The sequence below is a fragment of the Hemibagrus wyckioides genome, linkage group LG06 (genome assembly GCF_019097595.1).
Source record: "Hemibagrus wyckioides isolate EC202008001 linkage group LG06, SWU_Hwy_1.0, whole genome shotgun sequence".
In the NCBI taxonomy this organism is placed as follows: Eukaryota; Metazoa; Chordata; class Actinopteri; order Siluriformes; family Bagridae; genus Hemibagrus; species Hemibagrus wyckioides.
The window spans coordinates 40582616-40607517 of record NC_080715.1 but is presented as its reverse complement, the minus strand read 5'-3'; the positions used below and the strand labels follow the sequence as shown (position 1 = coordinate 40607517).

Here is a 24902-nt window from a genome sequence, read left to right as displayed (position 1 = left end):
CCTGTGTGCTCTGCTTCGTGTTACAGTCTTTTGGTTCCACATGCAGTCTTCTTGTTTTTATTGGTAGCAGAGGATATTGTTCTGCTGTGGACCTTTGGCTTTATGTTCACACCAATTGCTGCCAATGTTCTTCACGCCTCAGTCCAGCCTGGGGGTTTTGGTGGCATTACAGACTATTCTTGGTGCTCCAAAAGCACTGTGACCAAAAAGTCCATGCTGTTATGACCGCAGCCTCTAAAGGAGTTTTTCTGTTGTCTTATGAAGCGATTCTTAAATGACTTGAAGGTGCCATTACAAAAGAACTTTGAAAAAAAACCCAATACGCTGTAATAATCATCATGGCAACTCGGCAATTATTTGATTAATAGCAGGAAATTGGCTGCTGTGTATCTACAATGAGCGTTTTCTTGCCTAGATTCCATTACAACATCTCTGTTTATCCGGATCAGACCTCTGCTTGGAAAACAAGGCAACAATTCTCTCCGTTGCTAAGATTTTACAGAGACAAGCTTAAAGCCATCTCAATTTAGGGCGAGTTCTAATCATGTGATCAGTGCCAAAACAACCACAGAACATTAGCATAATTGCTAATACTAACCATCCGGTTAATGTAAAACAACTGGCTGTGTAGCAGTTCATCAAAGCTGTGGAGCTGTTTTCTCCGAGTCTCTCTACAGACGCTGAGAATGTAGGCTCGGGGTTGATTTGGCTTTATCGGTGTGCTTAAAGCACTCAAGTGAAAAGGAATGTGGCAAACATACAGCAAGGAAACAAATGGCTTTCTCTTATAAAGAGGAAGTGGAGAAGTGTTTTCCTTTCAGTTCTGAAGAATTATTTAATATCTTTTGTGGGTGAAATCAAATATCCTTCATAACTCATCTTCTATCTGATATCACCTGTCTCTAATAATTGCTTAAGAGTCTCATTCCTTTTCTTTATTTTCTTCTGCTCTCAATAAAATAACAGGAACCAGCTGACAGGAAGTGCTTTATGGACTCCAGGAGTCACTCTGAGTGTTACATTTTCACACACTGGTGCAATAACATAATAACCTACTTGCTAAACTCTACCTTTACTACAGGACTCTGTTCAGGACATGTGGAACTATACTCTGCCCACAGCTGGACACCAGGAAGCTTCAGTGGAACTCAAGAACTTCAGGCATGTTTTTACCTGAGGAACATGAACTGATCTGAATTCTTGGATTCCAATTTTTGTTGTTGTTGCTGCTGTTTCTCCTCCCATGCTGTAAACCAGAAACCATTTTCAAACCTCAAAATCTTTACACTTGAAGAGAAGATGCCAACCCCATGTGGACTTTGAAGACAACAACCTCCTAATCAAATTCTCAAGATAACATTCTACATATGCTGTGTCTCCATCATTGAGTATTTGAAGAACTCAGCATAGAGGAGGTGGTGTTGATGCTATAATGAACTCAGATGTTGAGCTAATTTATGAGTTGCTCAGGGGCTCCTGGTTACTCCAACTGACTGTATGTGACTGTAGAAAGGATGTTATTCATATTCACACTCTCCGGTGTCACCCAAATAAGGTTGAGGTTCCCTTTTTGACTCTGGTTCCTCTCTTACCATCTAAGGGAGTTTTTCCTCTCCAAAGTTGCCTTAGTCTTGCTCATTAGAGATAAATACAAATAAATGTAAATATAAGTCTAATATTAATCTTGAACTTTTTGTCTAATATTAATTGCAAACTTTTTTTTACTATATTTCTTATGTTCTGTAAAGCTGCTTCGAGACAATTTTCATTGTTAAAAGTGCTATACAAATAAAATTGAACTGAACTGGAACTCAGGAACTCCAGGCATGATTTTAGTAGAGGAAACAAACCTGATTTTGATTTTATGATTACAGATAACATTTATTTCCTGTTCTACAGTAGGACTGGGAACTTGCATAGTGGAATATATTTCGCTTATCTTTTTATTATAACCTAGACACCATTAACCTTTACTTGGAGCTCTAGCAAGAGTGTACTGTTTACAGAAGGAGCTGAACAGACAATGATGGAGAAAGCAGAGCTGAATTGCCATTGGACACCACCACCACCACCACCACCACCAGCTGCAACATGTTTATTTTCCCCGAAAATGATGTTAAATTGTTCATCACTCCATGGTGAATCCACACAATACACACTTTTCAGTATCAGTTTTGATTTCAGTTGGGTCATTTTTGAACCCACATTCCCAGGTGGGAGATGGTTTATTTCCCAGCTTGTACACATCCTCACCCCCACTCTGATCACCGTCCTACTCACAGACCTACTGTAAACACATCACTGTCTCATATACATGCTTACACGCATCACACTTGCACTCCTAAACTTCTGAAACCAATTCAAGAGCAACAATAAATAAACAGACAAACCACCATGTCTGATCTTCTAGGTCATGTCTTCACAGAAGGAAGTCAGTTAATCAGTATCACCTGCTGCACTCGGATGATGACACCCAGAGTAAAGAAAAATGTGAGTATGTATATATTAGAAGGGTTTGGTCCATGATTAAGAATATTTTAGGATCAGATTTGAACAAGTTTGCAAGATTACGTCTTACAGTCCTTACCCCAAATTCAAACTTGAGGAATCTTTCAGCCAGAGGAGTCATGTCTTATTTTTATTTTTTGGGTTATGGTTCCAGAAATTGTCTTAGTTCCTACTTCACCACAAGAAATATGGATCATTTTCCAAGTGTTTTCCCATCAGAGATCAGCTGCTTTTAACACCTTGCTACTTCCTGTTTGGTGTCCACATTTCTATGTTATATCTCAGGAAATATGTGGCAACCTCAGAGGTGAGAAGTTTGTTAACCAAACGTGAGTAACTCAATTCTGAAGACAGAATTCAAAATATTCTCACAGTATCCCCCCCCCCCCCGATTCTGGTTATCCAAAATAGCCACTTGATTACCTTACAGTGTTTTTCTATGCAGTGAATTTTCACTTACGTTTTAAGATCTCAGATTAAGAACTGGAAGGTCTGAGGAAGATATTTGTTGTGTAAAATAAACACCCATTATTGTGTTAGTAGCCTTAGCTTTGTAGCTCCAGGGCAAAAGTGCAGATGAAAAAACCAATCCATAATGAATCCCACAGTCCTGCTGAAGTGAGCAGCGTGTGCTGGCTGAAGAACCAGTGTGGGCCGACAGATACAGAGCTTCAGTTGAAGTGAAGCTTTATGAATGAAAGACGAGTGAGGAGAATGTAAAGTATGTGTTTGATCCCTGAGCTGCTCTCAAACATGTTTTGCAGAGGAGAACTTCAGCGGCTGGCCAAAGAGACCCACAGAGATCATTTCCCTGAAAAACAGCATCTATTTACTGTTCAGGCCCATCAGGGCCACCTGCTACTCCACCCTCAGAGTTACAGCTCCAACACGGTTCCACTGCAGGACTCAGAAACCTTTTCCACAACTCGCCACTGGTTCGAATTTTTAGCTTTTAATTTTGAAAATTAATTCCAGAAAAACTTTTAGTTACTGCTCCAGGACAGGAATTCAGGAACCTTTCCAGATCTTAAGAGCTTTAAGCCTGTTTCCACCCAAGCATTCAGGATGGAAAAACCTTTAGTTCCTGCTGGAGTTCAGAAGCTCTAGGCATGTTTCCACTAGGGGAACCAGGATGGATTAAAATTTTTAGTTTGTAATTCCAGAAACTATTTCAGCTCCTGCTCCAATCAGTAATCTCTTCCAGAACTCAGGAACCTGAGGCTTGTTTCCATTTGGGTTCTACAAGACATTTTGGTTGCGCATGTATGAGGAACTTTAGGAACTCAGAAACTTGAGGTGTGTTTCCATCAGAGGAACCAGACCTGAGCAGGACTTCAGGAACATTTCCAGAACTTTAGTTTGTAGTTCAGGAAAACTTTTTAGTCCTGAATCCACAGTCTGTTCTTACAGGAGTAGGAACTTGCACCGTGGACTATATTGTGATTCAGGTATCATCAATGAAATGTGCTATATGTTTTTTTATAACCTGTTATTACGAACATTTGTTTTCTATCAAGGACAATACAACGAAACTAACAAAGCAAGACAGAAATCTCAAGCTCCTCCAATTTTGTTGTCTTGCTCTACTTATGCTGTTTACTGGTGTGTTTTCAGGTGGTGGAGATACAGCTCAGGAACTGTACTTGCTTTTTTTGTGGATTTGTGATGCTCTCTTTCATGTTTGTTTTAAGAGATTAAAGAGAAGATAAGACCTTCTACCTGTCATGCCTGCTTGGTCCCCTCGGTCCCCTTTCTCTCCTTTGGGTCCCCGTTCTCCTCTTTGGCCTGAAACAGACAAAACAAATTGTTCCATCAGTTTTTAGCTTTCATCAACTTTCATCAGCTATGGTTCTCAAAATCACACTAATTCTATGAGAACATCTAGCTACATAATCTTTCACTTTAGTTAAGAAAGGATCTGATGCTACAGAGAGCTGTAGATGTTCTCTTACTCAATACATTTTGAAACCATTTTAGAGAAACATGGCTTTTTTTCATTTGAAATTTTTCATCTCAAAAAAGGTTCCTCCAAAAGTTTTTGGATTTCCAGCCTTTCAGCCAGGTTCTACTGAGAAATTTCTCCAACGGCAACCGACATCTTCTTCACGGTTCATCAAGAAGAACAATCCAAAGAACCCTAGACTTTTTTTCCTGCACCAAATTCTTTTGGCTAGATTCCTCTGAAGTAAGACTGCTTTCACGCTCTGTCAGCATGTTTCACATTTAATCCTGCTGGGGTTTTTGGACACAGCAGAACTTCCAAGGTTGAAATTCACAGGGTGATGTCAATTTTTTTTTCTTTTTCTGACTAATCTGATTGGAAGTTGAAACACCAAATGAGAAAACAACCATGGAGGACAAAGTGTGGAAAAATTAGTCGGTCTGTGAGTAATTTATAACACGACAATCAAGAAAAAATACACCTTGTCTGTTTTTTGGTAAGTTCACTTGAATGGAATACACTTTACTGTGTCTGCATATGTTCAAGTTCTACAGTTCTACAGTTTCTACCATTGTTTATGTCCTCAATAGCAGAGTTACACTGATCATCATTGCATCTGTGTCACTGAGAAGAAGAAGAAATCTATTCTGGAGAGTCAGTTATTCTACTATATATTTAGTATATATACAGTATAACTACTGTATATTTAGTAAGTAGTAACTTCACTATGTTAGAGTGTTGCTATGGTTACGGTATGCATGGTAAACCTAAGAAAAGAAATTCTTCATTGGTGGATGGTACCAAAGTATCAGTAATCCCAGTGAAATATGATTTGATTCCAAATAAGGATGATTTAAGGCATGAAACGGTAAGATATTGCTAAAGTTATGAAGAAATGTTCCACATGTAACCAGACACATTCAAGCACTTTTTTTTGTAAAATATAACTAATGTTCATGGGTGACAGCGGCCCGAGCTGTGAGTTCTGGTCCATATCCTACCCGAGACATGATTTAGCAGTCAGACTTGGATGACTTCAAGGCTGTCATTCCGTGATTTGCTATATGGGATGCTAATACCAGTCATGCGATTAATATAAAATAACAAACTGTACAGCAGTCAAGTCATGAAAGATTCTGCTTTTTGAATCAAAATGGTTGATGCTAAATAAGCGTAGCCAGTCTTTCTGAAGCGGTGCCTCCAGGCCCAGCGTGGCTCCATCTCTGTGTTGGACTTGGTCCAGCTTTTATTGATTAAGCTTTATCACAGTTTTATCAGAGCGACAGGTTAACACTCTTACTTGAAGGAAAACAGAGCCCATCATACTAAGGTTACCGAGAGATAAGAGCACCTTTAAGTAGCTAACACATGTAGACAAGCTCATGGGGAAAAGGAATGCACTTAAAGAAATCTAAAAGGTTCCTCATGAAGTAAGATGATAAGGGAACATTCTACATGTCCACATTATCACCTCTTTTGCACTGATTTTTTAGTCTTGTTAGCATTCAGGAGCCACGCTTTGTCTTGTTTCCAGCTACACCGGAAACCAATACACAACTACATGAATTATAGATGAAGTTCACTTTGTATCTGCTGTGTTAAGAAATTGAACTTGCTTGCTAAAATATTAGAACTACTGCAAAGCTCCTAGTCTGAAAGAAGCTAGGCTGTTAAAACGTTCACGGAAAATGGTGCTAGTGAAGGTACTGGTTATAAATAAAGCTGTGATTTTCAGAGCTGTTGCTATGGAACTGAAATTCTGATCAATCAGCTTGCACTTTTGTAGTATTAGTAGCTAATTAAGCTACCTAGCTAAAAACATTTGTACATTTATCCTGACGGATAAAGTCAGTTATTCAGGTTAAAGCCAAGGTTTCTGTTCTACTCAAGCTGGAGTTGTGTCCGAAGGATTAGATCTAACCTCCACACGGCTGCCTGTGGTCAGTAACGGGCACGCAGAGGCAGAGGGAGAGAGATTTGAGTAGGTGGTTTGGTTGGAACACATTATTCTGAGACTAACACAGATGTTTGGTGAGCTGTAAGAGTCAGGCAGCGTTTAGGAAGAGTTCTGATCTACCCGTGGACGTTAATACCTTCCCACCAACAAAGTAAGCGCAGGCTGTTTGCGTTTCACACCCAAAGCCACAGAGGACTTCAAAAGTGCTTTTCAGCACCAGGATACGAAGAATCAAAGACTTTTCTTCTTATACAAATGGACTTTATCGTGGTTACAGATCAAATACACATTCCCACTTGTCTATTTCCGTCTAATTCCAACGGTGTGTAGTGAGAGTGGAGTTTTTTTATTTTTTTTTTTAGAAACAGTGCTTCACTTAGTCACGGATATTGTAGGATTCATTTCAACACATTAGGGAGTTTTTATTATTTAAAATGAGCATTTCATAATAATGTTAAGGCAGGATTGCTTATCTAATGTAGTTGACCGAGAGTACAGTGGAGCATACAAATTTAACTGGTTCTGAAGGCGAGTTCGTAAGGTGAAAATTTGTATTGCAAAACAAATTTCCCCATAAGAAATAATGTAGATAATCTGTTCCAGCCGCCCAAAAAATTTACCAATATGACCAAGACGAATACAAACGGATATACACTACCAGTCAAAAGTTTGGACACACCTTTTAATTCAATGTTTTTTGTTTAGGGATTTATTTTCTACATTCTAGAACAATCCTGGAGATTTCAGAACTATGAAATAACACACATGGACTTAAGTAATCCGTATGTAATGACAACAAAAAACAGTCAGTTGTTATTTTAAGACACGAAGGTCAGGTGTTCTGGAATAGTTCTTGCAAGAACAGTATTGTCAAGTGCATTTGCAGAACCCATCAGGCACCATGATGAAACTGGCTCACATGAAGACCATCCCAGTAAAGCAAGACCAAAACTGACCTCTGCTGCAGAGGAGAAGTTCATTTAGAGTTACCAGCCTCAGAAATCACCCATTAACAGCACCTCAGATTAGAGCCGTTATGAAGGCTTTACAGAGCATCAGTAGCAGACATATCTCAATATCAACTGTTCAAAGGACATTATTGTGGATTTCGGCCGCCTTCAGCATTGTTTTACAGTGTAGAAAGAAATAAACATCAGGAAAGACCATGGAATTAGAAGGTGTGTCCAAACTTTTGACTGGTAGTGTATGTAAACTGCATGGCTGCTTACAGAGAACTGACCCAAGCCAAGCATTCCATGTCAAGGGTCCTCACAGGAAGTCGTGCCACCAAGCTTGAGCTAAAAATAGATCAGGCCACCAATCTGTCAACAAAAAATGCCTGAAAAATCACCTAGCTTTTGAACGCATGCCGAAGTCAACATTATCATGCGTTGACTAGAAAAAAATCCTAAAATTCGTAAACTCGCTTTGGTTGGCATTGCTTGGTTTTCCACTGACACAAACAAGTTTTGAACAGCACCTGGACATATGCATAAAGCCAGTTTGGTTCAGTTTGTTTGTACGCTAAGAATGCTTCTTATGCCGATGCAATTTTCTTGCAAAATTTCAATTCTTAAGGTGACGGAGAGCATTCGTATGGCGAGTTTCCACTGTAGTTTGTTTAGCATCTTTTAGTGCATTTTGGGGATAAAAAATAATCCACAGGATGTTGTCTGATCACATAAATCTGGGACAGCTTCAATTGTAGTCATTTCTAGAGCTTCTTGTGATTTATTCTGCTGTGTCGTTCTGTAGAACTTAGGTTTTAACCAAAAGCAGTGAGAATTAAAGTCATAGGCTCAGTTCTTCACTCAAGCATGAGGTCGAGCACATGAGCACAGACAGGTTCAGCCTGTTGGCTGGAAAACCCCTTCAGGTCTGCCCCTGAATAGAGCTATTTTGTTAAACATGGTTCGGTTAAGGCTTTTAATTTAATTGCTGTTCCTCTTTAAATCCAACACACAGCTGTGGACAAAACAGGCTGCAGGTGGGCGGTACAGTCTGCGAAGATTAGTAACAGGTAAAATACCTTTAAAAAGCTACAGAGCGTTACTCATTCAAAGACTATGAGACCCATGAGGAAGATGATCTGAATTGTTTGTGAGATTTGACCGGATGCAGCTACAGTTAAATTGGGACATCGCATCAGATACCAGTGTGTTCACAAGCTGTTATTTGTGAGTCAGGGTGTTTGTGTGAGACAGGGTGTGTTTGTGAGAGAGGGTGTGTTTGTGTGAGAGGGTGTGTTTGTGCGAAAGCATGTTTGTGCAAGTGTGTGAGAGGGTTTGAGGGCTTGGGTGTGTGAGAGGGTGTGTGTATCAGGGTGTGTGTGTGTGTGTGTGTATGAGAAGGCGTGTTTGTGTGAGTGTGCGATAGGATGTGTGTATCAGGGTGTGTGTGTGTCTGTGTGTCACCTTTTACCTTTGGGTCCCATTGGTCCAATATCTCCTTTCTCTCCATTTTGACCATCTTGACCTTTAGACCCAGTAAGTCCTTGTGGGCCCTGGATGCCTTTTTCTCCTGGTATACCTGACCACACACACACAAACACACACACACACAGAGTTTACTTTCCCCAGTTCTGCAGTAACAAGAAAATGAGGTTCCAATTAATATAAAAAAAGGAAATATATATACTTATCAGGTTTGGGAGTATGACAGTGTGTGTGTGTGTGTGTGTGTCCTGAGCAATGATCTATAAGCTAATAACGTTGGACTTTCTCCACTGCTTTCCCAATTCAATGCAGAACCAGAGGCTGTGCACACAGGAGGGAGTCTCATCCCTGAGAGGAAAATATGTAAAGACTGGAGAAGCTCCATCTTTACTGTCACACACTTCACTGAAAAATGAAGCACTGCTTTTTTCCCTCCACAGTGTGTGTGAGTGTGTTAGCATTATACCTCTAAAGCCTGTCAGGCCGGGGATCCCAGCAGGCCCTAAAGGCCCTGCATCTCCTTTTTCACCTTTTGGCCCTGGAGGCCCTGAAAAAAATGAGAAGAAAAAACATTTACTTAAACACACAGAAGCTATTTTTTTCCTTTTTTGACTTATTTTTAAAACAAAAAAAAAAGTGGTGAAAGAAAGAAGGAAATAGACTATATTTAGAACTGGTGAGAGTGATGGATGGATAGATGACATATAAAGAATAGCTTGATGATGAATTGAAATAAATGGAAAAATCCATCCTCAGTTTTGTTTGTATGTTGCTGTGAGATGGATGGACAGATGTACAGAATGAATGGATGGATGGATGGAACAATGGATGGATGGAAGGAAAGAGTTTGTGGATCTACAATATGGATGGATAGAACTAAAAGTGGATGAAGGGATTTACAGACCTTAGGTGTAACTATAAAAGGACTAAAATGTGTGTGGTTAAGAAAGACGCATATGAAATAAAAGGAATAAACCACGGGACATGATATTTTTGGAAAACATTCAACTTTGTGGCTTCACCTCAGGCCACATTGAATTATTATTATTATTATTTTTTTTTATTCCTTTAACAGCATGTCCACCCTGAAGTGTTTTATTCCTTTCTTCTAAACCTAAGTGTAACTGAAAACTCCCAGAGCCCATCAAACTTCGTCTTGACTAACAGCATCAGGCCACACAGATATGGTTTGAGATTCTGGCTGATGCAGCGCAGAGCTCTCCCGCACACTTCTAGCACTCCTGTGGTCCTGTTATCATGGCAGGCCAATGTTTTTGTTACGCTTGGCTTTCAGGGCTCCGCTGCGCTCTTTCTGCAGAGCCGTGCTGGCACGGAGGAACACGTTAACTCAGTCACATGAGAAAGAGAGAGAGAGGGGAGGAAAGATTCCCGATCCCTTGAGATGTTTCTCCTCTAGCTCTCCGGATTTATCCCACAGCCATGAAGCTCAGTGAAGAGTTTTTGTTCCAGGCCTGGTTTATATCAAGCAAGCATGATGAAGGATCTTTCATCAGAGAGTGAGAGAGTTCTGTCAGGACCGAAGGTTCTGTAGCAGTTTGTGTTCTCGCTCTGTCGAGTCATTAATCTATTACACCCATGCCAAATGTACTCCACAGTCAAGTGCTGTCTGGAGGGTGTTAGCGGAAGATCCATTTTACCGTTGATTTGCGAGCCGTTGCGCGGTTTCCTTAATGACTGGGTGTTGGGTTTGGTTAGTGATCCCTCAGAAATAAAAGTGGACGCTTGAAGTTCAGAACTTTCCCACGTACAGGCGTGAGCTGGTACAGAAACTGCTGGACCGGACACTGCCGAAGAACCCGAAATCATAGTATTTTCTATAATGAATAATAAATTGCCTTTCACATAAATGTCATTAATGGCTATATTTTATGTTCTATTTCAGCAATTCCACATCATTAATATGCAATTTGGACTTTTTTTTCCAAATTTTACCCACCTCTTAATAAAAAGCTCTTGCAGGGCTTATATACTGGGATATGATTGGCTTATAGATTTTATGAAAGAATAACATCTTGAAATGCAAACAATCCTACGTCCTTTACTCCCTTTATCCTTTACTTTCTTTATAACTGTCCCAAACTCTGAGTTTAGGGATCCTCTCTAATATTTTGGAAGGTCTTTTGGATTGTTGCCATATTACCTTTTTTTTTAAACCTAACTTAAAAAATAGAGATGCATTTTTTCTTTTCCCCACCCAAAAACCATGGGGGTACAAACTTTTGCACTTAACTCTATTATAAAATACATCAGTTATTGTTGGTTACTAGATCAGTAGAGTTATTATCATTATTGAAATCTTTTTCTTCTTACCTTCGATGACAGTGATGTTCTTCAGGGCCATGGAGTGCTCCCAGTCTTTGAGCCTCAGGTCCTCAGTGATGACATTGAGAATCTCGAGCTCATTCCTCATCTGCTCCTCTAGGTGGATCTGCATGATCTTGGCATTCCTAGTGTCCTGGGTCACGTTTCCCAGCTGCACCTGAAACATCTCCATCTCTAGCTGCTGGGTGCTGATGTGGCTGCTGAGCGAGTGGTTGATGGAGCCCATGGTCCAGTCCACATCGTCTAGTTTCTGCCGGAGGATGTCCACTCGGCCCACTGCCTCACGCAGTGCAGCATCCTGACTGTGGATAGAGGCAGAGGCTCGGGCTAGAGCTACTCCTAGTGCACTGCTGTTTCTCTGGCTGTTTCCTACATGCTCCTCTATCTGGGCCATAGAGCCCGTGGCATGTTCGGTAAACGCCTGCAGGTCCCGGATGTCCCTCTCCAAGCCCTGCACCAGGCGTCCTGTGAGGAACATGAGATTCGAGTTATTCATCATAAGAACAAGAACAAAATATCTGCTTTCATGACAAAAGGTAGGTTACCTTCATGTTTGGTCAGTTTGCTAGCTAGCTTTTCCACCTTAGTGATCATTAATTAAGGATTATTCGCTCATTCAGTTCGGTCGAACTCTGTAGCTCTGATTCTTAAGCATGGTGATGAGCTGTTGATTGTGACAACATTTGTGCTTTTTTCGGGTTGTACCTAGCTGCCTCAGCTCTTCGCTGTGGTTATGGAAGAGGCGTTCCAACTTCCAGATGTTCTCCAGGAGGTCACTTTGGGAGGGCAGCTGGCCGAGAGACTCCTGCAGAGCTACAGAGCGATCTCCCAAACGTGTCACGTTCTCCAGCAGAGCCTCCTGCTTCTCTGATGACGCCTGGGACCTGGAAACTGATCAGGTTCGGAACACACACACACACACACACACACCAGGCTCAGTGGTCATTAATGGGCTGTGTTTGTCAGTTAGATCATGCTTGAAAATGAGCAGGCCAGTTAGAATAATAAAAACACATTTAGTTTCAAAACAAACTAATTCGATCTAAAAGGTACAGTATGTAGTAACTGATCTTTGGCTTTGAGGCTCTGTTTGATCTGGCTTGGGCATTGTTTAGTGAAGTATGCCAAGATTGCACTGAGATGAACAAATCCAAAGATTATAGTAACCTCAATAAACCTCATTACTCAAACAGAACAATATATAGGAACCAGGCATAGACTTTGTCCAATAAAGCGAGTTATTTAATCAAGTAATTGATTGATTGATTGATTAATATACACCTATAGGTATTGTTTATCAACTTTTTTTCGTCTTGTTGTTATACCTAATGAGAAGCTTATTATAGAATAGTTTCTCAAAATAAATGTTTGCTTTTATACTGAAAATGGCATAAAAATGATCTTTTCAATAGCATCACATACAAGATGGAGGATTCAGTGCACAACATGATTAAACATGGTTTTTTAATGAGCATCAATCAGCCTCTAAATGAAAGACATTTAAACTCGTTGTTGTCGTGAGATCCTGATGTTCTCCAGGAGGAATTCTCAGAACTCAGGATCTATACCACAAGCCCTGAGAGGGGGAAAACGCTCTCAGGGTTGTTAGTTTGGGGTAGCTGGGTAACAGATGGCTGTTGGAATGAGACAGGTTTTGTAAGTTAATACTCTCTGAGTTGTGGTGATGTAATACTGACTCTGGCTTCTGAGACACGGCTGTCATTTAACTCTTACAGAGCTGCAGTACATTTTACCACAAACACTGCACACACATACACCCCCCCACACACACACACCTTTCACACTGTTCATACCCACACACAGTACAAACTGTCACTGTACACACACACTATACACACTCACCATGTACACACACAATGTACGCCATACACACTGTACACACAGAAACACACACACACTGTATATATACACCATACACACTCACCCTCTACACCATACACACTGTACACACAGAAACACACACACTGTATATATACACCATACTCACTGTACACACACAATAAGTACACACAAACACTATACACACACTGTACACCAGACACACACACACACACACATTGTACGCCATGCACACTATACACGTGCACCACACACACACACACACACTGTACACCAGACACACAAACACACACACGCACACACACACACACACACACACACACATTGTACGCCATGCACACTATACACGTGCACCACACACACACACACACACACACACACTGTACACCAGACACACAAACACACACACGCACACACACACACACACATTGTACGCCATGCACACTATACACGTGCACCACACACACACACACACTGTACACCAGACACACAAACACACACACGCACACACACACACACACACACACACACACACACATTGTACGCCATGCACACTATACACGTGCACCACACACACACTGTACACCAGACACACAAACACACACACGCACACACACACACACACACACACACACACACACATTGTACGCCATGCACACTATACACGTGCACCACACACACACACACACACACACACACTGTACACCAGACACACAAACACACACACGCACACACACACACACACATTGTACGCCATGCACACTATACACGTGCACCACACACACACACACTGTACACCAGACACACAAACACACACACGCACACACACACACACACACACACACAGACACACACACAATGTATGCTATACACACTGTACACACAGAAACACACACACACTGTGCATCATGCACACTGTACACACAATGAATACACACAAATTCTGTACACACACATCATAAACACACACTGTATACACACTCACTACGTACACCATTCACACTGTACACACATATTGAGTACATACACACTCACTACGTACACCATACACACTGTACACCTGTAGACACACACACTGAGTACACACAAACACTGTACACACACACACACACATACATACACACACCACTTTGGCTGCTGTACTGTACTCTACACATCTGTAACCCCTCATTAGCAGGGACTGAGAGTGTAATGATCATGACGGTGATTGCTGATGTGTAGTAAACTTTCTCTCACGATAAAGTTTTTAGTAAACTGCATCTCACGAGCTTCCAAAGCAGAGTTCATCAACGAGACAAGGGGCAGAACTGTGGGAAAGTTCGGAGCTTTTTCGTGAGGAGAACATCGTGAACATCTCAGCTTATGAAACATAGTGTTATTAATCAGAATTTGGAGGATATGCAGTTTGACTTTGGCCAGAGCGTGAAAATCTGGCAAACACTGAAGCCAAAACCACAAAAGCCGTGTAACAGATGGACGCGATCTCACAGGAGTAAATTAAAGCGGGAAGAATGTTCTTGTGAGGAACTCTGGAGCTCCGTTTAGGAACCAATGCAGTGATGGCAGAGCTTCTCTCGTCTCTCAGCATCCAATCATACTGCCCCTCAGGAGATGCGCCGGAAAACTAGACATGATGAGGGATGCTGAGTGTTCTCACATCACACCACACACACACACACACACACACACACTACAGCTGCATATTCCCAAACTCACTGCAGATTTCTGTTAATTAATTGCAAATGATGTGCTTTAATTATCTGGTTTTGTTTTGTTTTATTTTTTTATTTCTGAGACTTTGGAGAGAATTAGATTTTACAATCTAGTGACAAAAGCCAGCTCCAAATGTCTCACTTTTATAAACATAAATTTAGCTAGGTATGTATGCAATATTTAAGGAATACTTTTTACTCATGCAATTACAGGGAATTAATCAACATGAACTGAATTACTGATTTATTTATTTATTTAATTTGCACTAATCTCCATCAGTGAACACTTGGAAACTTCAGCAAGATAGAATTTATATTAAAATCTAGAATGAAGTTTGACTATTTAGAAGACTGTTTATAGAAGGGAAGTTAGTTTATAATCACAATCTCCGGTGTAATAATATACTTATACAAAACAAAAGAAAACACAAACTAAAATGAACTGCCCTGAAAATGAATCAACACTTTCTGACCAATCACAGATACTAAGATATAAGGGCTATCTGAGCTTGAGGCTATAGCATCAATTGTGCTTAAACTGTAAGGAAAATAAAAAGGAAGAGGTTGCTATTTGGAATAAAAAGTTATTATATTTTTTATACGTATAAAATAAATGAATAGATTTTGACTCATTCTAGATCTAGTTTGCTTTTTCATTGATACCATGCAAGAGGTGCAGTTTTAAAACAGCAGTGTGTGTGTGTTATGTATCTCCAAACTGTGAAACCGTCAGCCCAGAGAGAGCGAGAGACAGCACATAGCAGCTCTTTACAGCAGAGGGAGAGAGAAAGAGCGAGCGAGAGAGAGAGAGAGAGAGAGAGTGAGGATAAGTACTAATGCAGCACACATGCTCCATGTGTGAGGCGAAAACATGAGCCTGCTGTGAGTCATTTGTTCTCAAACAGCTCTCCTTCCTCACAGGGGCCGAGCCAGTTCTCTGTAACACGAACCCTTCTCTTCTCACCATCACACACACACACACACATCACATTTCACCCACTCATGCATTATTCTAGGTGTCGTGCATTTACACTGAGAAGTATGAATGAATATAATGCAATCTATCATGTAACTCATCATCATCATCATCATCATCATCTCGTATGTGCATATTAGCACTTTGGGAACTTGACAGGAAATCAAACGCAACCCATAGCTTGATGAGGGAAATATAAAGTGTACTCGCAGATACAATCAGAGGAAATCGGTGAAAGCTTTATTCAGCTCTGATTAAACAAAACATTAAGCTCAAAAAACAAAACAAAACAACTGCTAGCGAATGACTCGAAGGCTGATAAACATCCCAAGCACCAATCATCATCATCATCATCATCATCATCATCATCAGGTTCATCAGATCTTTAATGATTACAAATAACACATAACTAACATCCTGCTCATCAACCCTCCTCACATTGCCTCTGCTGAGCTGTCCAATCAGATACCAAAGCAACATTAGGGGAGGAGCTTCTAGAAAGTTTATTTTCCAGTAACATTATATCTAGATGACGTCATACTTTTATCCACTTATAGTTACATAGACTCCACCTGGAACACACACACATCTACTTTTACATACAGTGTAATACTTTTAAGTATTAAGCTGCAACATGTGATTTGAGACCCTGCTTTTATGGTGACCGAGAAGTGCAAAACAAAATAATGAATCCGAGGACAATTCGGACAAACTGGAAAAAGTAAGTATAGTTTGTGAATGGAATCTTTACTGCTGATTGGACGAGACATCTGTCACTCAGGATATACAGGAAGTCCAGCAGTAGCTGCAGCAGTAGAAAGTGGATTGGTGCGTGTATGAACACAGCTCTGCTCTTATAGTGCTCCTTTAATCTGGAATAGTTTGGTCTTTTGAAACATTCCTGGTGTGTTTTCAGAGATCGCTAAATAGTCTTTAAGCTACCAGTTTATCCAAAATCACACCATATGAACGCTTTAATCGTCAAAGTAGCGTTGAATAAATTCCTTTTTCCCCTTGTTATTTCTTTATATCAGTATAAATATATATTTTTTTGTTATTTTCTTAAAATAAACGGTTTAAAGTGAAGGCAGAACTCCACCCATGTACAAGAAATAAAGTTAGATACACAATTTCCTACTTCATGCATATCTTGAGTGACAGATGTCTCGTCCAATCAGTGGTAAGAATTCCATTCTCAAACTATACCTACCTTTTCCGGGTGTGTCTGAATTGTTCTTGTGTTTTTTGGAATTGTTTTGTCCTTCTCAGCCACTGTACACTTTACTCTGTAACAGTCACTCTTTCTCTTCATCCCACTCTCATTCTTTAGATTCTTGAACTCTGCTCTTACAGGGCCACTGTTGTTTCCTCCACTCTGACATTCCTTATTCGCTTAATTAAAGGCATGATAATTATTTCCTGTGTTGTACTCTCTCTCTCTCTCTCTCTCTCTATCGTCCTTTGTCCTCAGCATCATACTTTCACATGTCCACATGACATTAATTATTCAAATCCACTTAACAGATTATCAATCTTTTCTTTTTTACTGGTTTTAAGTCTCAAGGCTCACAGGGAGCCGGACTGTGGCATTAACAACTAAATGAAGACAGTCTTGTTATCATTTACAGCATTCATTCCACATGTTACTGTCCTGCTCCAGACACACACACACACACACACAGCAGTGAGAGTGATTAATGTGTGAGCTCATTTGTAGCGATAGAAACTGGAGTCTTACAGTATCTTTATCCCTGACTGTCTCAGACCTCATGTGGTTGGCATTTCTGCATCGTCAGAGCGCCAGAGGCAACAGGATGCAGCAACAGAGTGACTTTATATTGTTTTTTTTCTCCCAAAATATCCTAGTTACAGTCTTGATCAGGATGAAGGAATAGACAGCCAGTTACAGTGCGGACATAATTACATCCAATAATAATAAAAGGACAGATGTTTAAAACATCAAACACTAGGATTTGTGAACATGGGCATGGGAGTAGAGAAATGAGGAAACCTGAGTCGTGTCTCAATTTACATACCATGTCCTAGCCCTGAAAAGTATTTACTACGTACTTCATCACAATCCTGGGAAAAACACGCATGTGACGTAAACAACAGTTAAATCAGCTAAATGAAAGTGTTTGACACAATCCTTTCTTTAGTCTGAATGCATTCGTAGATTTTGTATTTGGTAAAATGTAAACATACATGCATAAAAAGAAACTTCTTTGTTGGCAAATCAAGCTTTAACAGGAAATGTACAAATCAATGTGAGTTAGCTAGCCAGCTAGACGATGTGCTATGAAGCGAGGCGAAAATACACAAAACATTTATCTGTATTTCGTCTGAAATGTCAGTTACTCAGATTTAATTTCTTTCTTTCTTTCTTTCTTTCTTTCTTTCTTTCTTTCTTTCTCATGGAAAATGTCACCAACAGCTGACACAAAAACATCACTGCTGTTAATATTAAAAACAAGTGTTTTTCTAGAGACACAAGCCTCACACTGAGATATCTCTAGAGGTCTGTAAGGCACATTTTATATCATTTTTTTTTCTTTAGGGGTCCAAGCACTGAAAGATTTTATTAAACTAAAAACAAAGTCATGAAATACAACGTGAGTACTTGGATTGCGTTCATAAAATAAGTCAGTACTGCCTTTTTTTTTTTTTTTTTTAACCGTTAAAGAGGTCCCTTGCTGCTCTGGAGTTGCATCACTGCCTATTTATTTATTTTTTTATGAATGGAAAACCAAGTGAATGAATCCAACAGTGGGAACAGCTTGAGGTTCCAGCGGGAGGTGTCCAGTGTTTACATGCGAGCAGCTGCACCGTCTTCACAGCTGAAACGCATATCGTTTAGTCTCTGGAGGCTAATCAGCCAATCTCAGAAATCTAATTTGTCCTGCGTGCCTCAGCTGTCAAGCCCCGTGCTCGGCTCATCCGTCTCCGAACGGCTACAGAGTGTCATCTTCTACTTGAACCACTTGAGCCTCGGGAACGTTTTGGAATCCTGTGAGAACTCATGAGCTTCTTTAAACCACGACTGATATCCTGAATAATATTTAACAGGCTGTTATATGATCCCGCATTAAAGATTGTTGGCAGCGACCTGCACTGAACAACAGAGCAAAACAGTCGCTGTTTATCGGATTCTCAAAGAGTCTCACACATGCGACGATGTTTATGCTCCAGAAAGTTATGAAAAACACATGCTAACTTTAACGCAGTAAACAACGGTATTCAGCTGAAGTCACTTTCTAGTGTGAATGTAGCGCTACCTCCATCACATTTAAGAGCAAAATTCAGCATGTCAGTCAAGAATAAAACGTCTGCAGTCAATGTGACTTCGATCTCCTTTTCTCTCTGCAATGATGATTATTTAGACTAGCATATGACGGACTGCTAGTATCGACTGTCAGTCATTAGGGTGAGATTAGAAACCTCACACTGCACATCTGTGTGTGTGTGTGTGTATGTGTCTGCACATAACACACTTGCTCCATGAACACTTCCAGACCCGGCTCTCGCTTATCCAGCGTTCTTCTATACCTCATCGTTAAAAGAGAAATAAAACATACAAAGCCGTTCACTAATTCCCCTCGTGCCTAATCCGCTGGTCATCTGGGTTTCGTTAGAAGACCTGCAGAGAAGCAGATTTACCGACGGTGTGACACCTGAGGAAGTCATTACACACGTCATTCTCCATTCGTCATCTTCGATCTGTCTTTCCTGTCGTCTGTTTCTGTTACTCAGTCCTGCAGCCAGCTCCTCCTGTGACCATTAGCCAAAGTGACTGCTGCTCAATCTCAACCCGGGATACGCCTCGGACTTTTTCTCTGATGTTTACATGAATGTTTGCCGTATTTTCTTGAGCTCTAGAGGGCAGCTGTGTATGACATCATCGAATCCCCCTAAAATCTTACAGAGCAATGATTTCACTCGTTCACACTTGACTAACGTTCGTGTTGACTCTTCGCTGTTTGATACTGCACATGAACGTAAACGCAAGTTCTTCAGCATCATGTTTTTCTCAGTCTGTGTGTCTGTGAATCGTCCAAAATTGTTGTATCTGCAAGAATATTTGGTTATCCAGCCATGTGTGGCAATGAGAAACAGCCAGCGAGAGTCAGAGAGGGAAATTAATTCATCTCCTGTCATGCGCAGCAGAACTCTGAATCCAGTCGATTATCTGTGAGTCCTGTAAGTCAGCTCAAATTTACCTGGTTTACAACTTCCTTGTTTTCTTGATCATATATTATTAGCATGATTGTATTTATAATCATTCCTTAATATAGCTTCCTAATCTAAAATTTGCACAAGAATGTCATTTCAATGCACAATAATTATTAAGTCCAGAATCAGGAAACAATATTAGTAACTTGTTGCTGAGATTTTATATTTTCCTCATGGTGGATGAAATGGTCAATAATCATAATAAAAAATGGTCAATTATAATACGTTTCTTTGTGTAATTTTCTTTTTTCTAGTCAACAGTGAGGCCAAAGACAGTAGTCCAGCTACTGGATGTGGGGGCGGTTTATTTTTTATAGCACATGCTTCCTTCATGATTCTCAGCTAACTATCAAGTCATTGGTCATGAATGATTTGTTAGAAGATGAAAAATACACTGGAACTGCTTTCGACACCATTGACAGAGCAGGTGTAGAGTGTAACACAACAGCTATCTGGAAGTCTGCACAGCTGCACTCGTTTCATCTGGGTTATGGTCCCATTAAACAACAGCTATAAACAGAAACGCCATCAATCAACACACAAACACACACCCACCCACCCACACACACACACACACACACACAGGGGCTACTTTCTCTCACCGTTAAACAAGCCTTAGCTAAGAGGAACTTCCAGAGTTACTCATTGAGGCATATGGTTTATGTGAGGTCTGAACACATGGATGTGTTTACATTACTGACCGCTTTAAACAGGTGTTATAAACATGCTGACCTGATCCTGTAATCTCTACATAAAAATGCTTAGAGTAAGCTGTCCACAGGTAAAGGGTTCTTGTATAAGACTAAGGAAGACTCCTTAGAACAAATATGTAAGAATGAAAACACTACGCTTTTGGTGGAGGAAAATAATCAATAATATTAAGAGAAACTGCAGAGAAAACTCTGTCCTGTGTTACAGCTGACAATAGAGACTCCTTCCATCAACACAGCCTCTGAGGAAAAACGTCACGATGGTAACAATTACGTGTTGACCTAGAGATGTTACTATAGAAACTATAAGAATATTTAGAATAAGAATAAGCACATTAATATAAACATGCGATTTGGAGCTACACTGTTATCAGACCTGCTGTTCCTGACGCCTTTAAATCGCCACCTGACCAATCGAACCAATCAGAATTGAGAATTACTGTTTCTTTTTTCTGACCAATCAGAATTGAGAATTTCACCAGCGCTGTGGTATGAAAGTAACGCATCATACTTGACGGTCTCCTGTTCCTTTTTGATGGTTCTCCTTTGACAAGTCAACATCACAAACGTTCAACACTGAGCTTTATTTCAGTGCTGCTCAAGAAACCCAGAGCCGATCTCCCATCAACCGGACAGCTGGAATAATAAACCCAACTAAAAGCTGATGTCATCTGGACTCTGTATTCGTGGAGCAGCTTTCACTGGCTCCATCATCATGTGTTAGATGAGCATGTCAAAATATTGACCACAAGGTACGGCATGTTTTGGCCAATATTGGTATAATTTGAGGTTGTCCAAAAAAAAGAAAAAAGAAAAAAGAGGTTGTGAGACTGCTATACTGAATTAGTTTCAGGTCCTGGCTTTAGTTCCTCCCTTTCTCAGGAGGGTGCTCGGTTGATTTTTTTGTTCCTGGCAGCAGGATGTAGATGATGCAGGGTTGGCCTAGCAACTCCAAACTGCACTGATCCCAAACAAAGGGTCTACCATCTGGCCAAATGTCACACTGCCATGTGATACAGTTAAGGAGTAATGAGACAAAGTCTGGAAAAGAGTCACAGCAAGAAAGAGGTGCTTGCATAAGAACTTTGTCTGCTCTTGTCATATCTAGAGTTCAGTTGCATGCATACAGCAAGAACTGGCAACCAAACTTGAACTTAAGTGCATTGTTCTTCTCTAACAGGCTGATGATTAAGTTTATATTTTGGGAAGTGTAAAAGATTTTCTTGTACATATATCGTCATATTAGTGACATTTTAGATTTTAGATTGTATGTTGCTTTTATGTTCATACATTTGACATTATTGAAAAAACACCTTTTATATTATCCCTTTTTTTTTCATATTTAGAAATGGTGGTATAGAGATTGTAAGGTTTTTCTCATGTAGTAACATTTGAGTTGGTGTTTTTCAGTAGAAGAAAAATAAGAAGAAGCTTATGTATTAGAATATTGGAAAATTTCTATTATTGAAAAATGTTGTCTCTCATGCTTCTTCTTCTGCTGCATCTTCTACTCTTACAAAACTCTTACATCCATCTCACAGTGAAGCTCCAATCATGAGCTTAAGCCGTTGCATAACCCAACTATGAATACCAGGAACTTTTCCCATATAAACAATACATTGAAATAAGGCCCTTTATGCTGAAGTCTCACTCTTGCCTCAGTGGATAATCTCTTACACATACTGTTTATTTGTACACAAGCCTTGCCATTTGTAGACCCTTCATCCTTTCAGTACACTCAGTACTGTTCATCTTCACTCTGCTAGAGCTGTGTACAGTAATAATTTATGATCCCATTCTATCAGAGCTTTCTATCAGAGTCTAGGTCCTCTCCAGTTATTTTCCCTCCTCTACTACCATCTCAGGAGTTTTTCCCTCACCACTGTCACCTCTGGCCTGCTCTTTAAGGACCTAAATTTACATCTAGATTCCTGTTTTGTGAAAATGTCTATTGTTTAAATAAATCCTAACTGCAAATCAAACTTTCATGGCCGTCTATTCGGAACAAAAATCTCCTTCCTGTTTCCTGATAAAACTTTACCAACCGTTTAAACAACAACAACAAAACCACCAGTGTTTTGGGTTCAACAGCTTAATTATACACTCAGACGAAGTCAGACTAGTGTTTAAGGTGGACAGGATGTGGGATTGTGCTGCAGAGTCGCAACAGACAATGTCTGGCTTCAAGGCAGACCACACGCTGGTCTTTAATTGGCTTTTGAGACTCCATACTCAGTGAAAGGGCCTCAATCTGGTTAAGGGTGAGAGGCTCCATGTTGGATATGGAAAGACACCTGCTCAAGCATTTGGGAATACAGAAATACCTCAACTTGGAAGAATAACTATTCACTCCCCTTGCTCTCTACTGTGTTATATGCAGATGCACAGTTACTCCATTTCCCTCAACAGATATTATGCTAAATCATGTCACTCGAATATTCCTCCAAAGTGTCTGTAACAGTTCAATAGCACTTCAGATCATCTCGAGCACATTCCAAGGAGCCTGGGAAACCACGTCCACACACAGTTGAGGGTATGGTGATGGTGTTGACATCTGCAGGTTGTTGTCTAGACAATAAAAATCTGTTTTTATGTCAGTGATATTTCCTTAGTGGGCAGCATGAAGCTCAAACTATCGCTAAGCACTAGTGTGCTGACAGATTTGCTACAATAATCCTTTAGAAAGAATGTTGCTCATATGTAGCAACTGCTCTAATTTTTCTTCATGCTGTGTTTGGATAGTAATGGAGTAATATTATTTCATAGCTGGAATTCCCTATTGTGGCTGGGACACAAACACACCACATCCCGGGAGGCTTTAGATAGTCTGTTATGTTGAATTTAAAACAGAGAAAGCATTCACAGACTTAATAAATTGGCCCACTTTTTTCAATTACAACCGGCGGTCTCCGATGGTCCCCTCCTGCCGAGTGTGAGACATAATCCTTGCCCTGGTAGAGGAAGATGTCAGACTTGGGAATCTGACTTCTCCATTCAGGCTAGCTATTCAACTGGAAAGAAATGTAGATGAAGGGGATTTTTTTAACGTGCGAAGTCGTGTAGAATAGGTTCCGCTCTTGTGAGTTGAGGTTCAACGTATTGAGCATCACTTCAAATCAAATTCTGGCCTCAAGTTGGTGCAAGTTCTTAATGGCTACTTGGGTGGTTAAATTCATATCCGTTCATCACGTCAGCGAGAAACGCCACAAAGGTCAAGACCAATTTGCAGTTGGGATGTTAATTACTGTGCTCTTTAACTCTGTCTAAAAGTGATGACTTCTGACTGTGCTTTTCATGGTGCAACTGGTCCCACTAAGTTCCCAAAAAACAGCCTTGGGCTAATGAGGTCTGGACAATGGAGGCTTGATGGGGCGCAAACACTCATTAGGGAGGCAGCATACAACAACGGGGAGCACTGACCAAATGTTTAAGCTCAGGGTTCCTGCAGGGTTTCCGAGCAACCGCTGTTTGGTGAAGCACTCGAGACTGGCTTGGGGCCCTCAATTCAGCTTCTCAACCCTTCTGAATGTGTGCTCAACAAAGTGAGACATTGCGCTGGCAGATGTGAGGATTGACTTTCCTATACGTGAGTTTTGTGTGGAAGAACTAAAATAGCTGCTCTCCGGAGTGCAAGAATGGTTTCTAATCCCTACTTGTGTACAAAGAAGTACAAGACAACATCGAGCAGCGCTTCAAATACGTTTCTCAAACCGCAAAAGCTATCCTGACAGAAGAATAACATGTGGGGACTTTAGATCAAGACCTGGTATGCATGAATAATTTGCCCAGAGTGAGTTTACGTAAAGGGTCACACCGAGAACTGGCACCTCTTTCTGGCTGATTTATCAGATTGTGGTGGTGTTAGCCTTTGGGTAAATGAGAACTCTGCTTTGCTTCATCAGTCTTACTGATGCATGATCAAAGCCTTGGAAGTTCAAACTGTGTGTCTTCTGAGGTAACTTGCAGTTTACGGTGAGGCTGTGATCCTACGCGAGCTGAAGGTTATTGGGTTGAAGAACTGGGCTTGCCAAATTCTTTATGTTTAAAAAAAAAAAAAAAAAAAAAAAAAAAAAGAAAGAAAAAAAAAAAACCCTGACCCTTTATTTTCACTGGACTTGTGTTGTGGTGGGGGTGGGGGTGGTGGGTTTTGAGGTTAAGCTTAATGGCTTAAGACTTTCAACACTTGATTCTGTCAGTATGTTTCTTCCTGGCATCAACCAACACATTAT

At 40.4% G+C, this 24902-nt stretch overlaps 1 protein-coding gene across 1 annotated transcript in view; it reads right to left on the bottom strand.

Moving 5' to 3' along the window:
* scara5 (scavenger receptor class A, member 5 (putative)) overlaps nt 1-24902 on the bottom strand; it is a 50703-nt gene that overhangs the window by 10728 nt on the left and 15073 nt on the right. The window contains exons 4-8 of the mRNA XM_058391833.1: nt 11891-12076; nt 11174-11650; nt 9309-9389; nt 8829-8936; nt 4228-4293 (exon numbers count right to left, since the gene is read on the bottom strand). Of these exons, the coding sequence (XP_058247816.1) occupies nt 4228-4293; nt 8829-8936; nt 9309-9389; nt 11174-11650; nt 11891-12076 (918 nt within the window). The remainder of the gene's footprint in view (nt 1-4227; nt 4294-8828; nt 8937-9308; nt 9390-11173; nt 11651-11890; nt 12077-24902) is intronic.